Raw genomic sequence first — 27,980 nt, forward strand, 5'->3', positions numbered from 1 at the left:
CCTTATTCCTGTAATAGACGGAGATGATAGCATATTATTTTTCAAAATTACTTTCATTCAATTCATTTTTCTTTTTTACTTTAAATTACATTTTTGTTAATTTTGTGTGCATATGTGTATGGGTATGTGCACATAAATAGCATGCATGTAGAGGTGAGAGGACAACTGTAGAAGACACTCCTCTCCATTATGTGCGGTCTCAGCTATCGAATTCAGCTCAGTAGGCTTGGTAGCAGGTGCCTTTGCCTGCTGAACCTTCTCACTGTTCTGAGGTAATGCTATTCTATTTGCCTCTGAGTTTTACGTGAGTAAATATATAAGCACTGCTGAAGTTTGTCTGGAATTTACAGAGAATCAATTATGAATCAGCAACAAAGAAGTTCCCTCTATTTCCCCAAATTTTCTTCCAGTTATTATTTTCTATATACTTTACTAGTAATTACCTCACACTCACAAGATCATCTTAAGAGACCACTGATAGATATTACTGATATCCATAGTACAAACGAAGAAAGGAATATTGAAGTATGTGATATTTACCACAGACCAGATCTGCCCTAGGCGGGTATCAGACTCTCTTCCCAAGTTCTCGGCCAGCCTTCGTTGTAGGTGCTAACCCAAGTTCTGTTCTGAGAGAGGTTTGGCTTTATGAATGTCCCCTTTTGTAGCACAGGAGAGGTTTTAGGTAGTTACTGACTTGAAAGCGAATCCGCTAGAGATCCTCCCAGTCATAAGGTGGCAACTGAGTTTACTTCCTGAATTAGACTACATTGTAGTCAGTCCTTGAGGCTTGGAGCAGTCCACTGACTTATAGTTTATTTATGATGGATAGACATCACAGAAATTTTCTATGATCTGGATGATGATCTAAGTATGTATTTCAGGGAGGCAGAGGCAGGCAGATCACTTTAAGTTCGAGGCCAGCCTGGTCTACAAAGCAAATCCAGGACAGCCAAGGCTACACAGAGAAACCCTGTCTCAAAACCACCAAAACAAAATGAAACAAACAAAAATTCATAAATATATATCAGAATTTATCCAAGTACTAGAACTTAGCCCCAGGCCCTGTGCATGGTAGGCAAGTGTTTGAGCATTCAAGGCCTGTGAGTTACCGATGAGACAAACTCAGGAATGTTTGTGGTATAAAGGCCTAGGAAAATTCTCGTTTGAAGTACTTTGAATTAGCAGATGGTTTTACTTGAGGATTACTCATTGCTTAGTGAAGAAATATAATTACTGAGATATTACTGTTTTTCAAAAGGATTCCACATTTCAAAGCCTTGCCCAATTTCCAGGTAGATAAACCTTTCTATGTGGCTTGAGCTACTTTTGTCTCCTTGTCGGGAAAAATTGCACTGCTACAATTAGATGCCCTAGGGAGCATCGTCTCGTAATAGTTAGTGAACAACCTGGGACCTAACTGTGAGGAGCTATAAAGTTTATGAACATTAAGTTAGAAGTATATTGTTGGCTGTGGTTTCCTGGGATAGCTATCCTTTAGCTGTGTCTGGATGTTACCAAGTAGAGTCTGGATTGGTCTGGGGGTTTGTGCAGAGAGACTCAGCTGATTCTGGTCTCTTGAGATTTCATGGAAGCAACTCCCTGAGGTTAGCCTAGATTATAGATTGTATAGGTTGTATATAAATGCAACCCCAACCCAGTAAGAGTGATTCTGATCTTCACATAAGATAGTTTTTATGTGACTATGGATCATAAAATTTCTCAGATTATTTTGTAGCATTAACATGATTATTAGTGAAATTGTAGAAAAAGTCTAGATCCTTACAAAGTGACCATTGAACAGTTGTTTGCTGAGTTACTTGTCTTGTCCCTGCTATGTTTGACCACCCAGGCCAGTCAGTATACCAGCGGAGACTCCAGAGAAGGGGCAGTGAGAACACAACACGCTTACCATTGTTTATTTCTGTCCCTTCAATGTATGTAGCATTATTTCTTCTGGCATAAAAACTGTAAAAGTGATGAGCAGTGTAAGTTTCAAGACACATTGCTCCTTCCTTCCTTCCTTGTAAAGATAAATGATATTGCTAAGTAACAAAACTTCTCCCAACTGCAGCTGGTTGTGCATGTGGTTCAGCCTTGAGGTTCAAGAGACAGATTTAACAGAGGCCTAGTGGAGTAATAGTGTCCATAGAAAGAAAGAGAGTAAGCATGACACACTTTTGGATGCCTATGCCCTTTTGTTTGGATGTTGTGGTATTTTGTAAGTTAGCTTACAAGTGGTTTGGGGTGATGCCTTTTCCTGCCACTGAGGTGGCTCGTGTCTCTTCACTCCATCATAACAAATATTAGGGAACAGCCTGAGAGTCTTCTTTCTGCTGGCCTTAGGGTTTGAGTAAGCTATGGGCAATTGATGGTACTTGTGTGTTAACGCCCATTTTCTGTATTTCAAACTATAGATATTCTAACTGCATAACCTAATGGCTAGCATATAGGGGGTAACTGTTTCCGTAAAACAGTTGATTTTGGAAATGTCTCAGTGAATCTACCTATAGAAGAATTCTATTTTTATTTTAATGAAAAGCTGCATCATTCCTCCTGTTTACTTCTGCTTAGATGCAGCTTTTGAGAGTGATTGACTTCCTTGTTTGGTATAACATTTAGTAGGGCTGTGCAGTCAGTGGATTTTTATTCAGATGTTTTATAAGTGAGACAATGAACAATGGCTGGGATGCATATTGGAGTTGACGTCCTCTTTGCAAAGTCCAGATGAAAGGATGCTTCGTCACTGGGAATCACTGGGCTGTATATGCTTACCTTGTCTGATGAGGATGAGGATGTGGTGTGTGTGTGTGTGTGTGTGTTTGTGTGTGTGTGTGTGTGTGTGTGTGTGTGTGTATTTCACAGGCTCATAAAAGTCTTAGTTAATTCCAAATAATATCCTTAAAGTGTCTACTGTAAAGGATTATTTTTTGATCAACAATTTCCAAAACTTTGAACATTTGTCAGAAAATGTAATGGGGGCAGATTAATTTGTAACTAAGTAGGTGATACTTTGTAAGGTAGTTTGGGAATTGCATTACAAAATAGAGAAAACTGCCTTGTATAGCTAATGAATCACTTATTTTAGTGTTTTTTTTTTTCCTCAGTGTCTAGAAAAACTGTGTTTCACTAATTTCCTCAATTAGCAGTTCTAAGGATTTTGAACAGTACATACAGTTCTTGAAATGGCAAATAATCTGAAAAGCATGGATTCTTTTATATTTTTGTTCGCTTGCCTTGTTTTCATTAAGTGGATGCTTTTCCCTTTTACTGTGTGAAGCACGCTGTCTGTCATCTGGCTCAGTGCCTTTGGCTACATCACTGTGGCTCGAGTATAGTCAGCTTTCCAGTGATGTCATAGTATCCATGTCCAATTGTTAATATTAAAGCTTCAGAGAATACTTATGCTGTTCTACACTGTCATTTTACACTATACTGCTTTTTCTTTTTTCACAATTCTTTTTTTTTTTATTAATCTAATTTTATTTTATTTTTATTAATTTATTCTTGTTACATCTCAATGTTTATCCCATCCCTTGTATCCTCCCATTCCTCCCCCCCCCCATTATCCCATTATTCCCCTCCCCTATGACTGTTCCTGAGGGGGATTACGTCCCCCTATATATTCTCATAGGGTATCAAGTCTCTTCTTGGCTACTTGCTGTCCTTCCTCTGAGTGCCACCAGGTCTCCCCCTCCAGGGGACATGGTCAAATGTGAGGCACCAGAGTACGTGAGAAAGTCGTATCACACTCTCCACTCAACTGTGGAGAATATTCTGACCATTGGCTAGATCTGGGAAGGGGTTTAAAGTTTACCTCCTGTATTGTCCTTGGCTGGTGCCTTAGTTTGAGCGGGACCCCTGGGCCCAAATCTGCCTATCATATTGTTCTACTTGTATTTTTTCACAATTCTACCAATCCTTTCTGTTTAGTCAAAACAATCAACTGAGAACCAAATGATAATTCTATTAACATGTAATTCTGATTGCTGTGTGCTGGTGGGGAGTTCAGTAGAAGGAGAGGCACTCTTGGCAGTGCAGGCTCACTGTATTTGCTTAGGGCATAGGATATGCAGAGGAAAAAAATGGAAACAGGTGGGATTTATAAACTGTAGCCTAAGCATTGAGAGTTTCTGGGGGAGGGTTAATGATTGGAACTTTTTTTCTCTGCACAGAGTTGGCTCAGTTGAGTAAGAAATAATATGACAGTTGTGTTTCAGACAGTGAGATGTCTTATGTTTGTTAAATATTGTCTTGGGCAGCACTTAACTTCAGTTTAGATAACTCATCATCCCATTTGAACTTGAAAGTTGAAGACTCCTGTGTAGAGTGGGACCCTACTGGAGGGAAAGGCCAAGAGAGTAAAATTAAAGGAAAAGAGAACAAGGGCAGGTAAGTCATTCACTACACCTGTTTTGTGGGCAAATGCTTACACTGTCATCTGTCTCTGACCATACTGATACTGAGGTTCTTACTTATTTTATGGACAGGTATTTGTGTGTTGGTTCTCATTTGACAATAACGTACAGTTTTACTGTTTATTCTGCATAGTGACATGGTTTATGCTGTTAGTAACAGAAAGGTGAAGAACATGTCCTCTGTCACTGAATCTGTGGCTAACATTGTCATACTTTTTCCTTAATCTCTTTTAATAATTGTCTCATACATTTTATTTCAGCATTCTGTCTTTTAATGTTATATATACACCAGGTTAAAAAGAAGTTTCTTGACCTCTATCTAGGCTTATAGGTCATCTGCCTTACCTGAAAGAGAGCTGCAGTTTTTAAATGACAACTCCCAGCATTTCTACCCCAAGTGAAGAGCACCCTGGTGAACTCGGGGCTTGAGGACCTTTTGTTTTTGTCATAATATGGAAGCCATAAGCATAAGTTTTTAATGGTAGAGTTTTGCTCAGACTGATGGTAAATGTCTGTGGGTTACCACAGTGAAGCAGAGCCCCCAGGAAGCAGTCAGTCTAGTTCCAGTGTAAGATGTCACATGTAAGTTGTAAAGCAGTATCATAACAGTTGCCTGTTTTTATCTGACAGTGCCCATGTTACTTCACTGAAGAAGCACACAAGGTGATGATCTGTGTCTGTCTAGTTCTAGGACTTAGTATCTAGCTTGCCTGAATAATTTCTTTTAACCAATAAGCAGATGCCATTGCAGCAGCCTTCATAAGTTAAAATGCTGCTTTGTGTAGACTGTCTCTATTGGGAGCTTGTGTTTTGAATTTACAGCATTGTAGTGTACTGCATTCTTTGAGTTATATTGTATATGATAACATATGCTCTGCTTTAAAAAGACTTAATTTTTCATCTGTTTTTACCCTGCTTTTGCTTATACTTGGCACCTTTCGTGTTTCACTGTATTCAATAACATTATTGATTGCTTTTATATGTGTTTGATAGGAGGCAGGCTTGGAGTAGTCTATAATAATTATGTAATTTCAAAAATAATGAACATCATTGATAAAATGATTAAGACAGTGCCAAAAATAGGAATCATTCCAGGCTGCTCAAGGAAGATGATGCTTCTGTGAATGAAGATGATCTCGTATCTTCACCAGTTACCAACGTGCTCTTCAGTTAGTTCTTCTTTTTGGTTTCTGTACTTGGTGAAAGTGATTGCATCTGTGCTGTAAAATGCTGTTGAACTTGACAGACTATATAAAATTTTATTCAGCAGCTAGGAACACTGTAGACTGTGTCTAGCATTTTAGACTTACTGTATATGTTGGCCATTTATGTACTGCCACATGAGTGTCCCTTATCTGAAACACTTGAGATGAAAAATGATTTTAGATCTTGAAATATTTGCATATATATAGTACACACATACAAGGTTTGGACCCAACCTTAAACTCCGTATGCTATTTATGTACACCTTGTATCCATAGCCTGAAAGTAAGTACACACGTTTTAGTGTGCCACTGTTTGACTGGGACTTAGACAGGTCGGGTAGGGAACTTTCTGCTGATGACCTTGTATGAGGGCTCAGAGTTTTCAGTATCAAAATATCTTAGACTTTTGGGTTCAGGATGCTCAATGTGCATGTATTTATTTGTCTTTTTAATAAGTGCTTGCTTGTTTTGGAACATATATTATAGATATTATGGAATTTATACGGATAAACACTGTCCCTGCTTTAAAAAAAAACTCGGTCTAAGTCACATAGATGAGACATATACATATGAAGCAGTGATACAATGGTATGTTGTGTGTAGTAATGAGCTAGAAGAAAGATTTGAAGAGCTGCCAGATGCTGAACTGTGTGCCAAACTGCTGCAGCAGGCAAGTCTTTCCCACCTTACTGTGCTAGTGTAAGAAAGAAGTCAAAGTGAAGGCTGCTCATTCACCCTGTGTTCCATTTCCCCTCGTTGAAAGCAACAAGTTAAGGTCAGGTTGAGTTAACACACGTTATAGGTCGAGGATCGTCTCATTGGCAGAAAGCCCCAAACAGAAGGTTTGTGTTGCTTTTTGGAGTAGAGTGCTAAAGAAGTAGGGAACAAGAAAAGGTTAAAAGTGGAAAATGTACTAAATTAAGTGAGGAAAAGTGCCTCCCCCATACACATACTTTTATAGGCCCAGCACACTTCCGCTGAAAACACTGCTATTGAGTACACACACTTTTAAAACTGTCTCTGCATGCGGCTTGTCTTCCATGAGAACAGGGCTCTAAATCAGAGGTTCTCAACCTTTCTGATGCTGCCTGTTACCCTTTAATACCGTTCACATGTTGTAGTGATCGCAGTAATAAAATTATTTTCACTGTTACTTCATAACTAATTTTGCTACTGTTATGAATCATAATGTAAATATTTGTGTTTCCAGTTGTTTCATATGCCCCGTGTGAAAGGGTCATTTGACCCCCAAAGGAGTTGTGACCCACAGGTTGTGACCTCTGCTGTAAATAAAGCTAAGTAAGCCAGAATACTGGTTGGTCTCAGATTTTAGGTACAGGATATGATTCCCTCTAGGAACTGCTGAGAAGCTTGGTGTTCTCCACATGTGGTGTTATCAGGGATGCCCACTGTACTGTCTGACACCAGGGCACCCCACGCATCCTCCTGGAGGCCTGCCTGGGAAAGTCTTTATAGTTGTCTGTGACTGTGAAATGCCGCAATAGCGCCAGGTTCTAGAGTCTATAAAATTAGCATAATAGGGCAACAAAGACCTTCATTCAAGAAGTGGGATTCAGACTGATTCTTCAAGAAGTGGGAGAGTTTGTGGTGTTCCATCTTGCAGTGAAGGGGAAAAAGAAGAAAGGCTATAGATAAAAATTACAGAACACTTTGGCACATTTAATTGTATAGTACTCTATAGGTGACAAGGCTAAAAAGGAAGAGTGAGATTAAAACATAAGCCTACAAGACTAAATTGCTAATAGACAATATGAAAAATGATTATTTTAAAGTAGGAGAACCTATTCTGTTTATCTTACATTAGTGAACAAGCTGAATTGGATGGCAAATCATTTGGAAAGCTGGTAAAATAATTTGCTCTAGGGGCTACACAAGTTCTTAACCAAGTCACCAAGGCACCTTTAAGATGATACACAAGATCTACATGGTGATGGCTGCTGTCCTTGCAGGAGTGTGCTGCAGTGTTGGAAGGCTGGGGAACTAAACTGGAAGCATTTTCCTTATTAATCTAACTCTAGAGGGACTGTCACCTCAGCACTTATCTCTTTCTCTCTCTGTTTTTCATGCTTCCTTGTATTTCTTTACTGCTGGTAAGTCATATTTATTTTACTTTCGCTTCTTTCAATTTTTTTAGATGATCCTTTAGTATATTTTGAGGCAAAGCTCAGTGAAATGCTTCTTCTTGTTTCTATGTATTACTGTCCTCTTGATGTTCTTAAGTACCTGGTATGTAGTTTTCAGAGTGAATTTCTTCCCAGCTGACAGTTGGACCTACCATGGAGGAGTACATGAATTTTGGGTATTTGGGGAAAACATCCAGGTTGATCTTGACTTTGTTCTGCCTTCTCAGATGATACTCAACACTTTGCTACCAAAATCCTAAAGACCTGTATTTTTTTTTTTTTCAGTTTTAAGACTATAAGAGTATAGCTGGCCCTTCACCAAAAATGCCATATTTTAGTGACGATATTACATATCTCTTATGTGCTGAGGACACAGCCATGAGATGTGATTCCTGTTCACAGTTATTTTCCTTCCCTAAGGTACTTCATAGGCAGGCTCTTCACTGACCATGGCCACCATGTATCAAAGTCACCATATACTGGTTATTTTTTAAACCATATATTGTATATAAATTGTCTTTTCATTATCATCTTTTGGTCCATGTCTGTGTTATAGGGAAGCATTTGCTTACTTCTTCAGTGGCTTCTTGCCTTGCCCTTCTGTGCCACTGTGATAATTTGCATATTAAGAGCTCATTAATAGGTCTAGAGTATACAGCTCAGTGGCAGAGTGCTTCTGTAACGTTTACATCACAGCATCCTGGCTTGATGCTTTAGTTCTTGCTTATCCTTAATTATAACTTCTTTATCTTCTCCTTTTGTTGACCATTGCATGGTTACTCACAAGATCTCTTGTATTTTCTTTACTCGGTCTCTCAGGGGAGAATCAGTCATAGTCATAACTATTAACCATGAGCCTCCCCAGGAGTACTGGGTGTCAGAGTACTGCTAGATCTGCTACTGCAGAGCGGAGTCCAGGCCGTCTCTAGTTTCAAAATGTATTGTCTACAAATACACCTAAGACTAGTTACAACTATATTCATTGTATGTAAATATCAATATATGAAATTGAATTAACTTGCAAAGAGACTAATCTTCCTTTTCAGGCTTTCTAATGTTGCACCTAAAACAGTGCATTTCACTGTAGCGTAACAGAATGGCTTCCTCGAGTGAAATATGTCAGAAGGCCAATCTAAAAGAGAAAAGGATAGCCGGCTGAAATAGGACGGAGTCCTGAAGCTGACTGAATCCCAGAGTCCCACAGCAACCTCTGCAGCATTGTGGGTTCAGGACATGTCTTGAAAACTACCAGCCCCAGGCGCTTTGTCCTCCCTGCCACAGGACGATGGGATTCAGAAGCGGATTGGCCAACCTGGCTGCCTCCCTCCTCCTCCTCTTCCTTCTCTTCCTTCCTTTCTTCCTTCCATCTACTTTTTTCAATTTGAGAAAAAAATACAGTGTTGTTTTTTCCCTTTAGTTCAAAATAAAATACTAGAAAACACAAAGAGTGTTTGTAACCAGGCAATTTATATAAAAATAATCAAAAAGAAAATTGTGATGTAGGATATTTTTCTTACTTGAGTTGCCATTAATTCGGCAGTGTTTGCAGATTTTAAGCTTGCTACTTGATGACTCATTTTTTGCATAATAAGTACCAGATTAAAAAAATTTGGTCAAGCCAAAAATTTTTGTATACTAATTTGTATCTTAATTTTATTTGCAATTTATTATCTACTACATTTTTAAACATCTTAAAGAATTTAAAACTATATTGCTTTAAAATACTAAGTTTTTCTTTATTTTCACTCTGCCCCACCCTCGACACATTTTCAAGTAGACTCTGGCTGTTGCTCATTCTATCGTCAAACCTGCTTCCTGACTGTCCTCAAACTTGTAATTCTCCTGCTTTACCCCTTGAGTGCAGCTGTCCCTAGGGATTTTATTTATTTCAATCTTTTATATTTGGAAGAACTTCTCAGAAGCACTTGTTCTCCTAGTCAATTCCTTTTTGTTCTGCCTCCCCCTAATTTTCACAGAGATTTTCCGTTGCCAGTCGTGGTTGATGCCTGTTCATACTCGTGTTGTCTGAACAAACATGATGTATTAAATATATTTTTTAAATGGCTTGTTTTATTTTGTTCTGTTTTGTTTTGAGACAGGGTTTCTCTGTATAGCCCTGGCTGCCCTGGAACTCATTCTGTAAACCAGGCTGGCCTTTAAGAAAAAAGAAAAAGTCTTTTTTAAAAAATTATTTTTTTTTATTATTCTAACATGTTAAATAGTTACTGTTAATAGTCTCTCACATATACTTCCAATTTTTATTTTCAACAGTATTTATGTTTATGAATATTTTTATTTACTTTTTATTGTATTTTTAAAATTATATGAAAAGAAAGGACTTTTGCTCTCCTTTAGGAAGGACTAAACTAAATCATGTAGATTTTATCATTCCATGTTATCATGCTGCTTAATAGCATTCACTAAAATGTATATACTTGAAGCAATCCATCCCAGTTTAATTATTTGAAACCATTAATAAGTCTGTTCTTAACAACAATATATTTAAAATAATAAAAAACGAAGTCATTGGATCACATGAAATGACTGTAAACATCATTTTTATGATTTCATGTTTATAAGAGATTTGTAAGCCGGGCATGGTATCACATACCTTTAATCCCAGCACTCAGTAGGCAGAGGCAGGTAGATCAATATTAGTTCCAGGCCAGTCTGGTCTGCATAGTGAGTCCTGGACAGCCAAGGCTACCCTGTCTCAAAAAACGAGAGAGAGGGGGAGAGAGAGAGAGAGAGGAGAGAGAGAGAGAGAGAGAGAGAGAGAGAGAGAGAGAGAGAGAGAGAGAGAGAGAGAGAGAGAGAGAGAGAGAGAGAGAGAGAGAGAGAGAGAGAGAGAGATATTTGTATACAGGTTTTACTTGGTAATTTCTACTAATTTTTTCTTTGGAAGAATAATCCTAGTGCAACTGTATTAGAAATTTTCTAAACAGTGATGGTAATAAAGTATTTCTATTTTCCCTAAATAACATTAGAATAAACTCTCAAGATCTCCCCTCTTTGTGTGTATATGTGTGTGCACATACACACTCACACACACATGTAGGTAGGTAAGCAGTATTTCTCACATGCCATCTTCCTTGCATTTTGAGACTGGATCTCCTGTTTCCCTGGGTTAGCTGGCCAGTGAGCTGGTGGATCCACGTGTCTCCACTTGCCCAATGCTGGGGTTACAAGTGCACACGCCATCCCTGGCTTTTGTACATGCTTTCTAGGGATTGAACTCCAGTCCTTGTGTTTGCACACCAAGCACTTTACTGTTTGAGCAATCCCTACAGCTCAACTTCAGGATGATCTTAACCAAAAAAAGCAAATGTTTTACAAGTGCAAATTCAGTATAATTAAAGCATACTTTAAAGACATTTTGGAGATAAGCTACTAGGAACTGAGACTGCAAAAAGAACACCATGGAACTTGGAGCACTATCTTGATAGGTTCAACAAAAACATCTTGGAGATTTAATCTATTATCAATTTTTTGTGGGTTGATGAAGAGTCTATTGATGTCCAGTTTGCTTGTCATATTATTTGATATGAAAGCAGATCATATTGGATCTTGTCCATTGTAATAGTGAACATGTTTTGAGATTCGATATTTCCAATGCATAGATTCAGGTAACTTCCTCTTTTTAAGAAGAAAAGATCAAGAGCAAAAATGGTGCTAATAAAATGACAACTTTGTTATGGTTATATAAGGAATCTAGTTTTTTTTTGTTGTTGTTGTTACATAAACAGGCTTATTTTTTTTTATTAATTTATTCTGGGTTTTTTTTGCCTTTGCTTTTATTTAAATTCAGTTGCAAAATACGTACAAGTTATAACCCATGATCTTTCTTAATTTTTCCCATCAGCAAGTCTTGTCTTGTTTCTTATTTCAGCTGTGTGCTCTTTGTGTAAGTCTTGCTCAGTCTGCATGGCATTAATGATTTCAGCCTGCTCTGTGCTGATGGCCTCTTACATTTGAGTGCTTATAATTGATAACTCTTTAATACTTCAGATCAAGGGAAGTATTGCAACATAATGAGAAGTATTTTCAGAGATTTCTGCTGTGATTTGTAATCCTAATTTATGAACCATTTTCAACATAATGTTTGTTTGTTTGTGTCCGATGTTTTAGAAGTGGTACGCCATCCCCAAAACGGACATCTGTAGGCTCCAGGCCACCAGCAGTGAGAGGCAGCAGGGATCGTTTCACTGGGGAGTCATACACAGTTCTGGGTAGGTAGTGGTTCTCAGACTGGAGGCCACATGGCATGCTTCTGGGCTTCCTACGCACGTCTGGAAAGTCGGCCTGTGTAGGGAATGGTGAGCATGTCTGGAAAGTCGGCCTGTGTAGGGAATGGTGAGCCTCTGCCGATGGTTCTGTATGAAGCCTGAGTGCTTGAGAGTTCTTCGTATTGACTTATTGGTTCTTTTAAGTCTCTACTTCAGCTCATATTTTATGCCTCATGAACATGTAACCCTTGAAGGGATTCTAATAAAGAATTGTCTCGAAGTATTTTATATGCAAAGAAACATAAATAACACATTTAAATTTATAGCACATACTCTGTATTTAGCATCTGTTGTTGACATGGTTATTTCCACAGAAGGGAAGTTGGATTGGAGGATATGGTGGTGTAAGCCTGTAATCCCAGCACTTGGTGGCTGCCATGGAAGGATCAAGAGCTCGTGGCCAGCCTGAGCTGCAGAGCAAGACTGAGTCTAGAAAAGACATGTTACTGGGGAACACATGATAAAATTAAAATCTGTGACTCATAAGGATGACTAAGAGTCAAAACCCTTTCTCTGTTCTTTTATAGGAGACACTGCTATTGAAAGTGGACAACACTATTGGGAAGTAAAGGCCCAGAAGGATTGTAAATCCTATAGTGTGGGTATAGCATACAAAACTTTAGGGAAATTTGACCAGTTAGGAAAGACAAACACTAGTTGGTGTGTCCACGTCAACAGCTGGTTACAGAACACATTCGCGGCCAAGCATAATAATAAGGTCAAAGCTTTGGATGTTCCTGTTCCTGAGAAAATAGGTGTGTTTTGTGACTTTGATGGCGGTAAGTGTATTTATTTTTTTTTTTAATCATTTCCCCATACTTGCTTGTATTTCAGTATACTTTATATATACAAAATAGCATGTGTAAACTGCTTTTGCCTCTGTGAAAATATACAGGAATTTTGCTTTTTTCTTCCATTTGGTGGCAGTTAATTTTTTAGAAACAGCTTAAAGAGAAAGTCAGAAACTGGACAAAACAGCTACATTTAGAATCTGTGAAAAAGAGACACACGATATAAACTTGGTTCAGATACAAATGAAGAGGAGAGCCATCAGAGGGTCCTCCCGAGAAGAGCGAGTGTTAGGCTGGGCAGTTAGGAAGAGAGTGGTTAGAGTCAGATGCTGCTGAAACAGACAGGGAGGGAGGGACCTTCAGAAGCTAGCAAGGCCGAAGCAGCACGACTACACTGAGTGGAGTGTGCGGTGGGCTTAGGCAGTTAGAAGGCAGACTGAAGGAGTGAGGCCTACAAGCTGATAGAATTTGGCACAATTGATATGAGAAGGAAGCGATCTTAGCATTTAGTGACTTAGTAAAACCTTTTGTTTGCTGATGAAACTATCCTTGCCTTTACCACCCAAGAGGCATTCCATCAACCTTGGAACCCACCTCCAAGCCTGCCTGCTGCTTCACTCACATAAAACAGCAAGTGATCAAAGAGAAAAAACTGTGTTTGAAACTACTGCTGACAATCCCACCTTCCTCCCCATCACTTACCTCCAGAGCCCCCATGGTCCCGTCCATTTTCTGCTAAGTCTTTTCAAATTGCACCAGAAGTTGAGTTTTTTCTTCTGTACGTCTATGCCAGGACACTTCCCAGATAGGCAGCTGGTGTGGAACAAGCAGAATAGTGCCATCAGGTGGGTGCAAAGGGAATTGCTGTTCTGGACTATGAACTTTAAATCATTACAGCTAGGCTTGAGTACATTCTTACTCATCTAATAGGAACCCTTAAAACCAACAACTTTTGCCATTAAGGAGATTTTTATTCATGTAGTATAAAAGTTTGTGGTTCAGAGATTTGACTAATTCTCTGCACCCTGTTGATTGTGGAATTGTTTTTATTGCAAAAAGTTTTCTAGATTCTTGAACAAGCAGTAGTGAGTTTTTGGGTGAATGTGGTAGATAAAGCTTGGTAGCCACATTCCCTCTATATTTGAAACATTGGGGTTGTTTGATGTAAGGTCAGACATTGTTGTGGAGAATTAGGCCCTCTTTATTAACCAGCGCCAGCTGCAGGTGCTGCAGTTTTTGATGCAGCTCATGGATTTCCTAAGCATGCGTCTCAGGTGTAATGGTTTTGCTGGATTCATCAGACTAGCGACCGAGTGGCAAGCCATGACTTTGAAAGAGAGAGAGAGAGAGAGATTGTGTGTGTGTGTGTGTGTGTGTGTGTGTGTGTGTGTGTGTGTGTGTAAGAGGTGGGAGAGGGAGAAGGAGGACATACATTTTAGCTCTTAGGAACTACTTTGGTTTGACCACTGAGCTGATCATCTATTATCATGTACACTCTACTTTTCCTTACATATCATAATTAGATTGAGAAATGGTTGTTTGCCTAGAATAAGAGAGGACAACAGTTCAAGATGACTTTTTTTTTTTTTTTTTCATTTTAGGTCAGCTTAGAGGCACCCACTTACCAAGCCTTCTCACCTCTTCAGTTGCTTCACGTGCAGACCACCATCAAATAGTCCATGTTGAGTTAGTTGCTTAGCAACTTTTTGTGTAGCTAGTTGTAAGAAGATCAACGGTCATTGTCTGTTTGTGAAGGATGGCCACCATGTTCCCCATCTTCAAGGCCCTTCCTTCTGCAAAACTTGTTACCCCAACACTGTAGTACAAGTTTACTGGCAGTTCCTAGACCAGCCATGTTACTGATGCTGTGGGCTGCATCTGCTGCTGTGCATCAGTTTGAACTTTCGTGAAAAACTGAGTTTGTTTTTTGTCTAACATTTCAATCGTATAAAGTAAATTTGAAACAAACAGGAAATACTGTCAGTAGCAAGAAACATAAAGCAAGAAATGTGCATTAAAGAAGTATATATAACAATCATAATTATTTAAGAATGTATTCCAGGGGCTGGAGAGATGGCTCAGCAGTTAAGAGCACTGTCTGTTCTTCCGGAGGTACTGAGTTCAATTCCCAGCAACCACATAGAGGCTCATAACCATCTGCTGGTGCCCTCTTCTGGTGTGCAGGCATAACACTGTATATGTAATAAATAAGTCTTTTAAAAAAAAAGAATATATTCCAATAATGACAAATTTCAACAATGCAAAACCCGTAATTACTTCTGCACCAACTTAATAGGATGTAGAGACATTTCTAAAGTGTTGAAGATCAGGAGAAAAGCAGATTTAGACTTTTCCTTATCATTTTCATATTCTTATAAAAATTGTTAAGCATGGTTCATACAGTTTGTAACAAAAATTAATGTCAAAATATGACTTTTGGCATGGTCACATTAAACTTAGACATAACTTTGTATAATAAATGAGACTTTTTTTTTAACCTTTTTAGGTCAGCTTTCTTTCTATGATGCACACTCAAAGCAGTTGCTCTATTCCTTCAAGACAAAGTTTACTCAGCCAGTACTCCCTGGTTTCATGGTTAGTATCTTACTTATATGTTATTTGTTTTGGCGATTCTGAGAATAGTGTGCTGTATGACTTAAGGAAACAAAGTGCCATACCCTCTTTGTATTCATCTCTTCTCCAACCCACCCTTTCCAAAGCATGATTTTCTGTATATTTTCAGGATGTTTTTTAAGTCAGTACTAACATGCTGTACAAAACCACAAGCATGACTATTTGCATGACTATACTCATCGCTGTAACTGGTACCCAAGCCAGGAGTGTGATCTTGCTGTGCCTGTGCCTGTGTCTATTCCCTATGTGGCTCTTGTAGAAGGCTTAGCCACTGTCTTGGACTTTACTGCTGCAAGTTGACCTAACTTTAACAGAGAAAAATAGATAGCTAAGGTATTATAGAAGCAACAATAACATTTTTTTTTAAAAATTAAAGAGGTTTTATTTTGTGTGCAGAGACATGATTTTCTTCACAAATCAGCCTGTAACTGAGTATATCTAAAATGCATGCATCATAGCCTCTAAATAGAAGACACTCGCATAAAATACACAACTTAGAATGAATGGACTGTGGTGTAGTCATATACTGGAAAATTGATGTAGTTCTAAGAATGAGCAGAAAACTAAAACCACGCAGAACATGGAAAAAATCTTAGAGACATATGTTTGAGCCAAATGGATACCATGCAATTATGGAATAAATTTGAATGTATCTTACATAGATATTTATTGAGTTTATCCATTATTTTTCATTCCAAATAATTATAATTATGCAATAATATAGCTAGATAACATGAGAAAATTGTTTTAAACTTATTAAACATCTTTATTTTCCTTTTTGGAAGCCTAGTGTTATTAACTTAGTTAAGGATATTGTTTGCAGACAGGGTTAATTTTTAGAGTTAGGTTTATTAAAGCATGTCTTACATATGGTATTGTATACTCATGAGTTCTGTCGTGTGCACAGGCATGGAGCCATGCCTGGAATGGCTAGCACTGTAGGAAGTTCTGGCATGCTCCATGTAATAGGTATTTCCAATCACAACCCACCCAAACAATAAGTAACCCATTTTTTAGTTCCTGTAGTTTGGCTCTTTGAGGCCGTCATGTAGATGGAGTTGTATGGTGTACAACTTTTGGTGCTACACCACAGCACATGGGAACTTCAGCCTCTCTGCTGTGTGTGCAGTCAGTCTTCCTTTCAACTGTTGAGTAGTGTTTCCTGTTTGTATATGCTGTAGAGGCTGGGTGCTTTTGCAGGGCATTGTACATGCTGAGCAAGCACTCTACCACTCAGCTATATTCCTACCTCACATTATTTTGGGACAAAGTCTCTTTGTACACTAGTCTGGCCTGAAATCCTCCTGCCTGTCTCCTAAATGCTTGGGTTACAGGTGTGGGCCATCTTGTTTGGCTTGTACCACTGTTTATTTATCAGCTCAGGGACACTTGTGTGCTTGGTTTTGCCTGGTTTGGACAACAAACAAACAAAGCCGCTGTAAGCATTCGCATAGGTGTTTTATGTGGACATATGGCTCCCTTTCCTTTAGGGAATAGAGTTGTTCAATCCCATTGAAATTTGATGCTCAGTTTTGTAAGAAGTTGTCAAAATGTACTCCACAGTGGCTGTGACATATTTGCATTGCTACAAGCAACATGTGAAAGTTTTTCATGCTTTTCCCATTATTTGTATTGTCATTTTCCCACTTGTTTCTTCAAATTTTGTATTTTTAAGTTTTACATTTAAGTCTGTGCTTGATCTCTATTGCACTGATTTTTGTACACAGCCAGGCTTAACATTCTGTGGGGTGTTTTTGTTTGTTTTTCTTTTTAATACATGGATATCTGCTTCCTCTGGTACTGTTTACTTTTAAAAACTGACCTTTCTCTGTTGTTTTGTTTTTGAACTTTTCTGCTAGATTTTCCCCCAAAATTAAAATACATATATATTATGTGTATGAGGGTTTTGCCTGCATGTATATATTCTCTCTCCTCCTCTCTCCTCCCTCTCTCTCTCCTCTTTCCTCCCTCTCTCCTCCCTCTCTCCTCCCTCTCTCCTCCCTCTCTCCTCCCTCTCTCCTCCCTCTCTCCTCCCTCTCTCTCTCTCTCTGTCTGTGTGTGTGTGTGTGTTGTGTTGTTTTGTTTTGTTTTCTGTTACCTTGACACAAGCCAGGTGTTACCTGGAAGGAGGAAACCTCAGTTGAGAAAATGCTGCTATGAGATGCAGCTGTAGGCGAGCCTGCACCTTCTTGCCTAGTGACTGCTGTGGGAGAGCCAGCCCACTGTGGGTGCTGCCATCCCTGGACTGATAGTCCTCCTGATGCTGAGCCATCTCTCCAGCCATTTTCTACTAAATAGTTGTAAATTGTTTTTATTTATTTATTTATCCTGAGCAGTTTCCCTCCTCCTGTCCTCCAGTCCCTTTCTACCCCCTACCCCTTTCCACTCCTCCTCCGTTTCCCTTCAGAAAAGGGGGCAGGCCTCCCAGGGACATCTGCTGAACGTGGCATATCAAGTTGCAAAAAGACTAGTCACCTCCCTTCATATTAAGGCTGGACTAAGCAACCCAGTCGGAGGAAAAGGGTCCCAAAATTAGGCAGAAGAGTCAGAGACATCCCCACTGCCACTGTTAGGAGTCCCACAAGGGCACCATGCTACACAACCATAGCACACATGCAGAGAGCCTAGCTCAGACTCCCCCAGATTCTCTGATTGCTCTTTCACTCTCTGGGCCCCCCTATCCATCCTGTTGAGTTGATTCTGTGTGTTTGCTTTTGGTGTCCTTGACTCTTCTCACTCCTACAATCCTTCTGCCCCACCTTCACAGAATTCCCCAAGCTCTGTCTGATGTTTGGCTGTGGGAATCTGCATCTCCTTCTATCAGTTGCTGAATGAAACTTTTCTGATGACAATTATGCTAGTTTATGAGTATAGCAGGCTATCATTAGGAATCATTTTATTGACCTTTTTCCTCATTGTGTTTGGTTCTATCCTAGGTGTCTGGGCTATGCATCCTTTGGTTCTTGGCCTTCCCAGGCAGTGTCACGGCTGGGCTCCCTCTCTTGGCATGGGTCTTTAGCTGGTCCAGTCTTTGGTTGGCTACTTCCCCAACTTCTGCACCACTTTTACCACAACACCTCTTGCAGGCAGGACAAAGTGTAGGTTTTGAGCCTAGGTTGGTGTCACAATCCTTCCACTGGAACTCTTCTCCGATTATAGTTGATGACTGGTTCAGGCTTTGTTTCCGCCCCTTGCTAGGAGTCTAAGCTAGGGTCACCCTCATAGATTCCTGGAAGTTTCCTTTGCACTACATTTCTACCTAACCCCTGAAATGCCCCCTACCCCAGTTCTACTTGTCTCCCAGTACTCTGTCTCTCTGTCTTCCCCCAACTTGATGCCATCTGTTCCTATCCCTGCCTGTTCCCAGTCCACCTGCAATATCCATTCTGTTTCCCCTCCCAAGGAGATTTATGCATGCCTACCTTGGGCCCTCCTTGTTGCTTAGCTTCTCCGGAACTGTGGACTGTAGCATAGTTATCCTTTACTGCACAGCTAATAGCCACTTATAAGTGAATGCACACCATGTATGCCTTCTGGACCTGGGTTACCTCATAGAGGATGACTTTTTCTAGTTTCATTCACTTGCTTAAGAACTTTGTGATGTTACTATAATTAACAGCTGAGTAACACTTGTGTAATCTGTTGTGTAAATTACTACATTTTATTTATCCATTCTCCTTTGAGGGACATCTTGGTTGTTTCAGGTTTCTGGCTCTTACGAATAAAGCTGCTATGGACATTGGTGGGCCACGTGTCCTTGTGGTAGGATGGAACATCCTCTGGGTGTATTACCCAGAAGTGGTATAGCTGGGTCTTGAGGTAGATTGAGTCTCAATTTTCTGAGAAACCACCATATTGATTTCCAAAGTGACTATACATTTACATTCCGACCAGAAATGGAGGAATGTTGCCCTTGCTCCACATCCTCACCAGCATGTGCTGTCACTTCTGGTTTTGGTCTTAGCCATTCTGATGGATGTAAGATGGAATCTCAGAGACATTTTGATTTGCATTTCCCTCATGGCTAAGGTTGTTGAAAACTGTTTCTCTGCCATTTGAGATTTGTCTGTTGAGGATTTTCTGTTTAGATCTGTGCCCCATTTTTTAAATTGGATTATTTGGTTTGTTGATGTCTAGTTTCTTGGGTTCTTTATATATTTTGGATATCAGGCCCCTGTTAGATGTAGAGTTAGTGAAAATATTTTCCCATTCTGTAGGCTGCCACTTTGTCCTAGCTATGGTGTCCTTTGCCTCACAGAAGCTTTTCAGTTATATGAGGTCCCTTTATTAATTGTTGATCTTAGTGCCTGAGCTGCTGGTGTTTTGTTCAGACGTTGTGTCTTGTCCCAACACATTCAAGACTATTCTCCACTTTCTCTTCTATTGGGTTCAGTGTATCTAGTTTTGTGCTGGTATGTTTGATCCACTTGGAGTTGAGTTTTGTTCACAGTGGTATATATGAGTCTATTTTCATTCTTCTGCATGCTGACATTAATTAGACCAGCACCATTTGTTAAAGATGCTTTCTTTTTCCATTGTATAATTCTGGCTTATTTATCCAAAAATATATGTGTGGATTTATGTCTGGGTTTTCGATTGGATTCCTTTAATCAACCTGTCTGTTTTATGCCAATACCATACCATTTTTATTACTGTAGCTCCATAGTAGAGCTCGAATGAAATCAGGCATGTTAATACCTCCAGAAATTCTTTTATTGTACAGGATTGTTTTGGCTATCCTGGTTTTTTGTTTTTCCATATGAAGCTGAGAATTGCTCTTTCCAGGTCTGTAAAGAATTGTGTTGGTAGTTTGATGGGAATTGCATTGAATCTGTACATTGCTTTTGATAAGATGGCTGTTTTACTATGTTACTCCTACTGATCCATTGGAGATCTTTCCATCGTGATATCTTCTTCAATTTCTTCAAATGTTTGAAGTTCTTGTCATACAGGTCTTTCACTTGCTTGGTTAAAGTTACACTGAGACAGATATTTTGTATTATTTGTGGCTGTTTGTAAAGAGTTTCTTTCTCAGCCTGTCATTTGTATGTAGAAGGGCTACTGATTTTTTTTTTTCAACTTAACATGTGTCCAGCCACTTTGCTGGAGGTGTATATCAGCTATAGGAGTTCCTTAATAGAATTTTGGGGGCCACTTACGTGTATATTCATATCATCTGAATAGTGATACTTCGACTTCTTTCTTTCTGATTTGCATCTCCTTGATCTTCTTTGCTTGTCTTATTACTCTGGCTAGAATTTCAAGTACTATATTGAAGAGATATGGAGAGACTGGGCAGCATTATCTTGTTCCTGATTTTAGTGAAATTGCTTTGAATTTCTGTCCATTTAAATTGATGTTGGCTATCATATTGCTATATATTACCTTTATTATATTAAGGTATGTGCCTTGTATCCATGATCTCTCCAAGACTTTTATTCTGAAAAGGTGTTGCAATTTTGTCAAACCTTTTTTTTTTTTTCCGTCATCCAATGAGATGATCATGTGGTTTTATTTTTCATATGGTGGATTACCTTGACAGATTTTCATATGTTGTACCATCCCTTCATCTCTGGCATGAAGCCTACTTGATCATAGTGGGCAGTCATTTTTATGTATTCTTGGAATCGGTTTGCCAGTATTTTATTGAATATTTTTGCATCAGCCTTCACGAGGGAAATTGATCTATCATTATCTCTTTTTGTTGAATCTTTGTTTGTTTTGAGCATTATGTGCTGAGGTTAATCTGGTTTATTCTCTTGAGTTACTGTTGCCCTGCATTCCCTTTCTTGGGTGTAGTGTCATTGGCTTCTGCTATTGCAAAGACTTCTTTCAGCCACTGTGAGCCTTTCCCTCTCTCCTCAGCTCAGACATGAAGCTAATCAATTTGGGATGTGTTGATGTTCACACATGTGTATTTTGTCTTTTGAATGGGAAGTTCAGGATGGCTTGAGTTACAGTTTGCTTTGCGTCTAACTGAGGCTTTGTTTTTATCTTGTCCTAGGTTTGGTGTGGTGGACTTTCTCTGAGCACTGGAATGCAGGTTCCAAGTGCTGTGAGAACACTTCAGAAAAGTGAAAATGGAATGACTGGATCAACAGGCAGCCTGAACAATGCCACTCAGTAGCTGCAGCTCACACTGGCGTTTTCCATGCAGTTCCTAACAGATGCTTCTGAGTGGTGGAGATCAGGTTTGCTGTGTTCTGCTGTAAAGCCTGGAATCTGTCAGACTGCACACCAAATAGGAAGCAGCTACGGGAGGTCACAGCAATGTCACAGAGTCAAGCAGTTGGGGTGCAGGAAGCTGACATAGTGGTATCTGAATAGTAAATAGGAAAAATGCAGTGTTGAAATAGTTATGTTGAAACCCATTTTTCTGTTTGTTAAGCTACTCTGGCTTGTCCAAGTAGGTGTAATTACATTCGGTAAGCCCAAGGCCTGGGCTACAAAGCTTTTAAAACTTGCCTTTTCTCATCACATGTTCTTGTTTCTTTCTTCTCACCAGCTGTCATTAAGTCCTCATACTGAAGCTTTAAAAGCAAAAAGTCCCCTAAGGCTTCCTAGATAATGAAATGATTGCCTAGGGATGGCAGAGAATTTTTCTCACACTGGCTTATTTTATTCTTTTATAAATAAGATGAACTTTTGATAGGGTAACTTACTTATTGACTAGTTCATATCATTTTCTCCTCTAAAATATTGTGATATTTTTCTTATGGTTATAACTCAAAATATCAAGCAGAAAAGGATAATTTAGGTAGCACAAAGGAGTATTCTTCACGTGTGTTTTTGTGCTTCCACTCCACCCTGTGGCCCCTGGGTACTGTTTAAAAAGCCATGCTTTCTGATTTTGTTCTTTACTTTAATCCCACCTTTTATAATTATCTTTGATAAAATTTCCACTTAAATTTGGCCGTGATAATTATTGCTTATTTTGACCCTTATTAGTAAGAATGGAAGTTTGTTAATTAAGTTCTATAAAGGGTAAAAAGCTGCACATTAGTAATTTTTTTGCCTATGAAATATTATAAAGAATGTGCCTAAAGTATTCTTTTCTGAAATAATTTATATGTTATTTTTACAAAGATATGGATTGGTTTAGCCAGCTGTTTAAAAACATGTTTCCAACTTAATTGGTATATGTCGTTTTTCAAACAACTATTTGAAGGATTTTTGTTTTGTTTTGCTTTATTATATCTGTCTTTTTTGGCTCATTAATTCACTATTTAAAAGTGTATGATTCTTCAAAAAGTGAACACAGATATATCTTTCCCAAATCTGAAGCAATTTGTGAAACACTGAGTAAAATGTGTGGTTATTAACAGAAAAACCTTTTTTTACAAAGTTGACTAAAACTTTGAACTCAAGACTTTTGAGCCAATTAATACTTTTAACTCAAGTTTTTTGAGCCAAACTAGAAGTTGCAATTCGATAAAGATAATGATAAAGAAATGAGTATTTGACTTTTAATTCATTTTTTGTTTTAAGTATCTTGAGCTCTGACAAACTTGCCTGGCGAAGTATATACATCGTTGCTTTTCTGTATGTGGCTTGTATGATAGCAGTAGTGTTTGTTCTTAAAGGTACTGCTTACTGGCATGATTGTTTTTGTTCTGTTGATGAAACAAATTTGACCTAGGATATTATATTTTCCAAATAACAATTATCTACATTATTGTCTGATAACACATTAATAATTTTTAAGACTAAAGCAGTTTATAGAATGAAGTATGTCAATATTGTTTCTGTTCCTCAAAGCAACATTGTACTTTTCATTTCTCATTGTTTGAAAGACATTTTTCAGTGTTGTGCTACCTACAGGAATACTTTATGACCTAAGGAAAAAGCAATTACTCTTTTGTAGACTCAAACCTGAAAGCAGAAATTCACTGTAATTGCTTTATGTGGCTGTGTTGTCAAAACTGACATGGAAAAAGCCAGTTGTTCTTGTATAGAACTTTTTGTTATGATATGATATCTTGCATAGTTGTGTCTTCTCATTTATACAGTGCCTTTTCCCTCAGCGCATGCTCATTGAGGACTGGATCTGAGGCGGGCACCACTGTGCTGTAGTGGTGAGGGCTAGAGGAGCACGCGTGGGTCTTCCTTGTCCTCATCCCATCATTTGAGACCGTCATATAAAATTTCCAAACGTTTTTTGGAAAATGCATGACTTTTACTGGGAAGGGCTTTTTCTCAGCAGATTTGTAGTACAAAGTATAAAGTCAGTGAATCAGAGTCCAAGTTCTCATCATGTGATATCTAGGTACTAATTAAATTACATCTTCATTGCTTTCAGCATCAGAGGTTTTTTCTATTCTCTGACTCTTTACTAAGAGTCTCTTTTTAAAAATCTGTAGTATTTTAGTTTAAAAATCCTAAGTTCATTAGGTTAAATGGAAGTTTGTTACCATTGTTATTAAATTAAAAATACTTGAATATAGTGCCTACTTAAATCATCTCAAAATAAGGTCTCTATCAAATTGATCATAATGTGTAACATTCTCACTAACATTATATTGAAAGTACTGAGTCCTTTGCTCAGCCTCATCTGCTGTGGAAACCTGTAAGCCCTCTCCAGCATTCTTCACTGCTCCATGTCTGCTTGCCCAGCACAAACATGACTCTGTCCATGAAGGAAATGCAGGAGAGGTGGACTGTAATGGGCATATCACCCATGTAAAAACTGTTTCATTAAAACATGTATTAAGTATTGTATTTCTTTTTGAGCAGTTGAATTCCAAACCAGTTTTATTTAGCTGGAAATAGACAGGAAGGAGCTGTCTTAAGCACTTTAGAAAAAGAATTTTGCTACAATTCATTTGACTCAGCTGATTGTGTTGCATCTTTTAAATATTGGTAAATATGTACATACCAAGAATTTAATGACTAATGCACATAGAAATATAATATACAGTGATTTTTGAATGTTCCAGGTATAGGTTTTAAAAAGTATTAAAAGTGTGTCATCTGTCTGTGGGTTTAATTGACAGCACCTCTACCATGTGACAGCAAACTGCTGGACAGCCAGGCTGGGCCTTCTCACTCTGTTCTGAAGATGTTCTCTTCTGAATATTCTAAAACAAACAAACAAACAAACCATCAACAATATTATGTATAATTTGAACTTACATGATTGATCCTGGTTATAAATAATAAAAGAAAATATTTATGATAAAATATTTTAATTAGGTCAATTACCTAGAATGATTAGTTTTTCTCTATGTATCTTTTCCATGAAATTATAGCTATTTATGTATTTGCAGTTGTTTCTTTAAAACAATTTTTAAAAATTGGAAAGGGATATATATGGGAAGTGATTGCTCCAAAGAATATTAATCTTAAAAGAAGACAGTATAGATTTCTTACCATGAAATATATTACCCTAGTCTAAAATTGTAACTGTTTTACTCATAGCTTTTTTTGCATCTTTGTTAAATCAGCACAAAAGTCATATAACAATACTTGAGTTTTAATGAAGTGGTGTCAGTTTTATTACTTTCTATCTAGGTTTCCAAAACTAGTAGAGTTTAATTCACCATGTGCACCTCGTTCTGTTATTTTTGATTTGATAGTCTTAATCTAAAAATAATGTTTTATTAACATGTTATTAGATTTCTAAAAACTGCATTCATGGGTTCACAAGATGGCTCACAGGAAAAGGGCTTGCTGCCAAACAGATGACTTGAGCTTGTTTCCTGGGACCCAAATGGAAGGGGAGAATTAGCTCCTGCAAGTTGTTCTCTCTCTCTCTCTCTCTCTCTCTCTCTCTCTCTCTCTCTCCTCTCCTCGCGCTCCTCCTCCCTCTCTCGGGTCTCTCTCTCTCCTCTCTCTCTCTCTCTCCTCCCTCTCTCCTCTCTCACTCTCTCTCTCCCTCCTCTCTCTCTCCTCGTCTCTCTCTCCTCTCTCTCTCTCTCCATCCACATCTCTCCTCTCTCTCTCTCTCTCTCTCACACACACACACACACACACATACACAGTATATCTACAGTAGCTTTTTAAAAAAAAAACTATCTAATTGACTACACATTTATATTGTAACAAAAAGCCTAGAAAAGTTTCCTGATTTATTTTTACACTATATGCATTCTTTCAAAGGTAAGCATGAATTTACTAAGTATCCAAGTCACTATCAAATTGTTGTTGTCAACCAGGACCTTTTATAACTCCAGCACCCAGAATTAGAGTAGGTAAGACAGTCCTTTCTTACAAAAAATCATCACCGCAACATTACCTCGGGTTTGTATTTTCAGTTTTATGCATATCTCCACGGTGTTCACAGTTGTGGTTCTGATGTCAGTATTGTGTTGCCTGAGAGGTATGATTAATCTGAGCACCATTGGGATTGTGTCCCAGTTGAAATTGAAGTGGATAGTTTGCTGCTTTTGTCTGCATTGGAAGGTTGGACACGCCATATGAATGTTAATAATACTGGCTTAGTAATCAATACCAGAAATTACCATAGAACTTTTCTCTTGACTACCCAGCCATATTAAAAGACTACTTTTTCTGAGTTAATATAATATGCTGACTTAGCTTCATAATCATTTGTTATATTTGTTTAAAATGATGTATTTTGTTAGTAACAGTCAACTTAAGCTGGTGCTTAGGAATAAACATGCAGAAGAATATGCAGTATGTGGCAGAGGTCAGTGAAGGTATTTAATTGGCTTGGAACTTAAGGCGGAATCAATTTTATAATCAAATTGGGAGAGATTGGTTAATGGCATTTTAGTAATATTGGTGAGCACAGGGCTATGAGAAGAGTTTCTTTTTTTAACATTTCTAGTATTTCTACGGTACCAAAGGACAGAAACTAATAGATCTTTTAATGGAGACGCTTCAAAATCAAATTCATAGCTGATTCTATTAAGATACAATAGCTAAAGTTGGAGACTAACTTCAGGCAAAAGCTGCTGTCCTTAAGATTTTTGGCATTCTTTTAAGTATTTAAAATTAATCACCATAGCTCTCCCATACAGTAATCTAGGACCTCTTTGTAAATCACTCATCACCTTTGGGCCTCTATTGCCTTACTTAAAATATTGTACCTTGTTTAGCCTACCTCACAGGACTGTTGTGAGGAGTGTAATGAAATGGAGTCCTATGTAAAGGGGGTGGTTTTCATTAACAGTGGCTGTGTGGATACTTGTAAATGCTGCTTGGTTTGAAAAGGCATGTTCTTAAGTTGGTGTTACCATGAGTTTAAATGATTTTTAAAAATAAGACCTCTTGTTAACATGTCCTTTACTATTAGTTTACTTTGTGCATGGTTGAGTGTTTGTATATTTCTCATCAACTACACAACTTTTAGATTGTAAAAGTTTCCCCGCAGCATCCATGTGTAGAGTGGAAGCCTAAATAAGCAAATTACTTTAGCTCCTTTTCCCCCAGGAGTTTGCACTTCCCACTTAGATTAGCTGGAACCCCATGCAGAGTGAGCTTGCCTGAAATAGCTCTTTGCCAACAACCAGATGGCTCAACAGTTTATTGCATTTGACAAATGTTCATCAATTTTTTTTATTAAAAAGAAACATCTCAAAATCTTGTTCGTTAACCCATATCAGTTATTATCTGTCTGGACATATTTGTGTCACTCTAAATTGGGTGTATTAGATAGTTTACAAGTTATCCTACTCTACAGGATTTTGGTGTGTCTGTTATCTGGACATGATTTTGCTATGCAGTTGTGATAATAAAAACTACAGCTCCTCAGGTTTAACCTTGAAGTGTGGATGAAGACCCCTGATAAACTACACGTGACATATACAGTGCTGCAAGAGTGTGTGAGATGAGCACACTGCCTCATTTTCCTTGGAAACAAGACAAAGCCTTTTTGAATGATTTTTTAAAACTTTAAAATGGGTGTTCAAAGTGTAGTACTTGTATGTTGAAATGATTGTATGTTCTGTATAAACTGTTCCACTTGAGGTTTTTACAAAAGCACCTGTATTATCCCTTCTAAAAATTAAACTTTTTCTTTGCTTCCTTTTGTGCCAGTGTTTTATTTTTATCAACTTTTATTTAAATACCCATAGTAATTAAGAAGGAATATTCTAAAAGTCATAATCCCATTACCTCACAATATGTTGGACAGTGCCACTTAATAATAGTTTATAAAATGATGGGAATCCTGTATTATTCAGTAGCCACTAGCCACAGGCAGCTACTGACAATAATGTACTAGTCAGCTGAATTTTAAATTTATATCAATTTAAACAATCACATGCCACCAGTAGCTGCTGTTTTATACACTGAAGATGCAATAGTTGGCTCATCAAAACCATAAGTTGAATTTTGGTAGAGGTACTTACTAAGAGACCCAGCCTCAGAACTGTATCCTTTTAATGCAGTGAGTATTGTACCATGAAACAAATCGAAGGGGAAAAGAACAAAGCAATGATTGGATAATTATGTTTTGGCTGTAGTTCCTATATTTATGGTCTTTGTCACCAAGAAAAAGATCAAAGGAAAACAGGCAGCCTTGCATTATGAGGAGAAG

At 38.2% G+C, this 27,980-nt stretch overlaps 1 protein-coding gene across 1 annotated transcript in view; it reads left to right on the forward strand.

Annotated features, from left to right (window-relative positions):
- Positions 1–22,836, forward strand: part of Fsd1l (fibronectin type III and SPRY domain containing 1 like) — a 60,871-nt gene extending 38,035 nt beyond the window's left edge. The window contains exons 9-14 of the mRNA XM_051162098.1: positions 4,263–4,392; positions 5,049–5,081; positions 11,896–11,996; positions 12,581–12,832; positions 15,351–15,439; positions 21,483–22,836. Coding sequence (XP_051018055.1) covers positions 4,263–4,392; positions 5,049–5,081; positions 11,896–11,996; positions 12,581–12,832; positions 15,351–15,439; positions 21,483–21,605 — 728 coding nt within the window. The 3' untranslated portion in view covers positions 21,606–22,836. The remainder of the gene's footprint in view (positions 1–4,262; positions 4,393–5,048; positions 5,082–11,895; positions 11,997–12,580; positions 12,833–15,350; positions 15,440–21,482) is intronic.
- Positions 22,837–27,980: the final 5,144 nt, after the last annotated feature.

This window comes from Acomys russatus, chromosome 2 (genome assembly GCF_903995435.1).
Source record: "Acomys russatus chromosome 2, mAcoRus1.1, whole genome shotgun sequence".
In the NCBI taxonomy this organism is placed as follows: domain Eukaryota; kingdom Metazoa; phylum Chordata; class Mammalia; order Rodentia; family Muridae; genus Acomys; species Acomys russatus.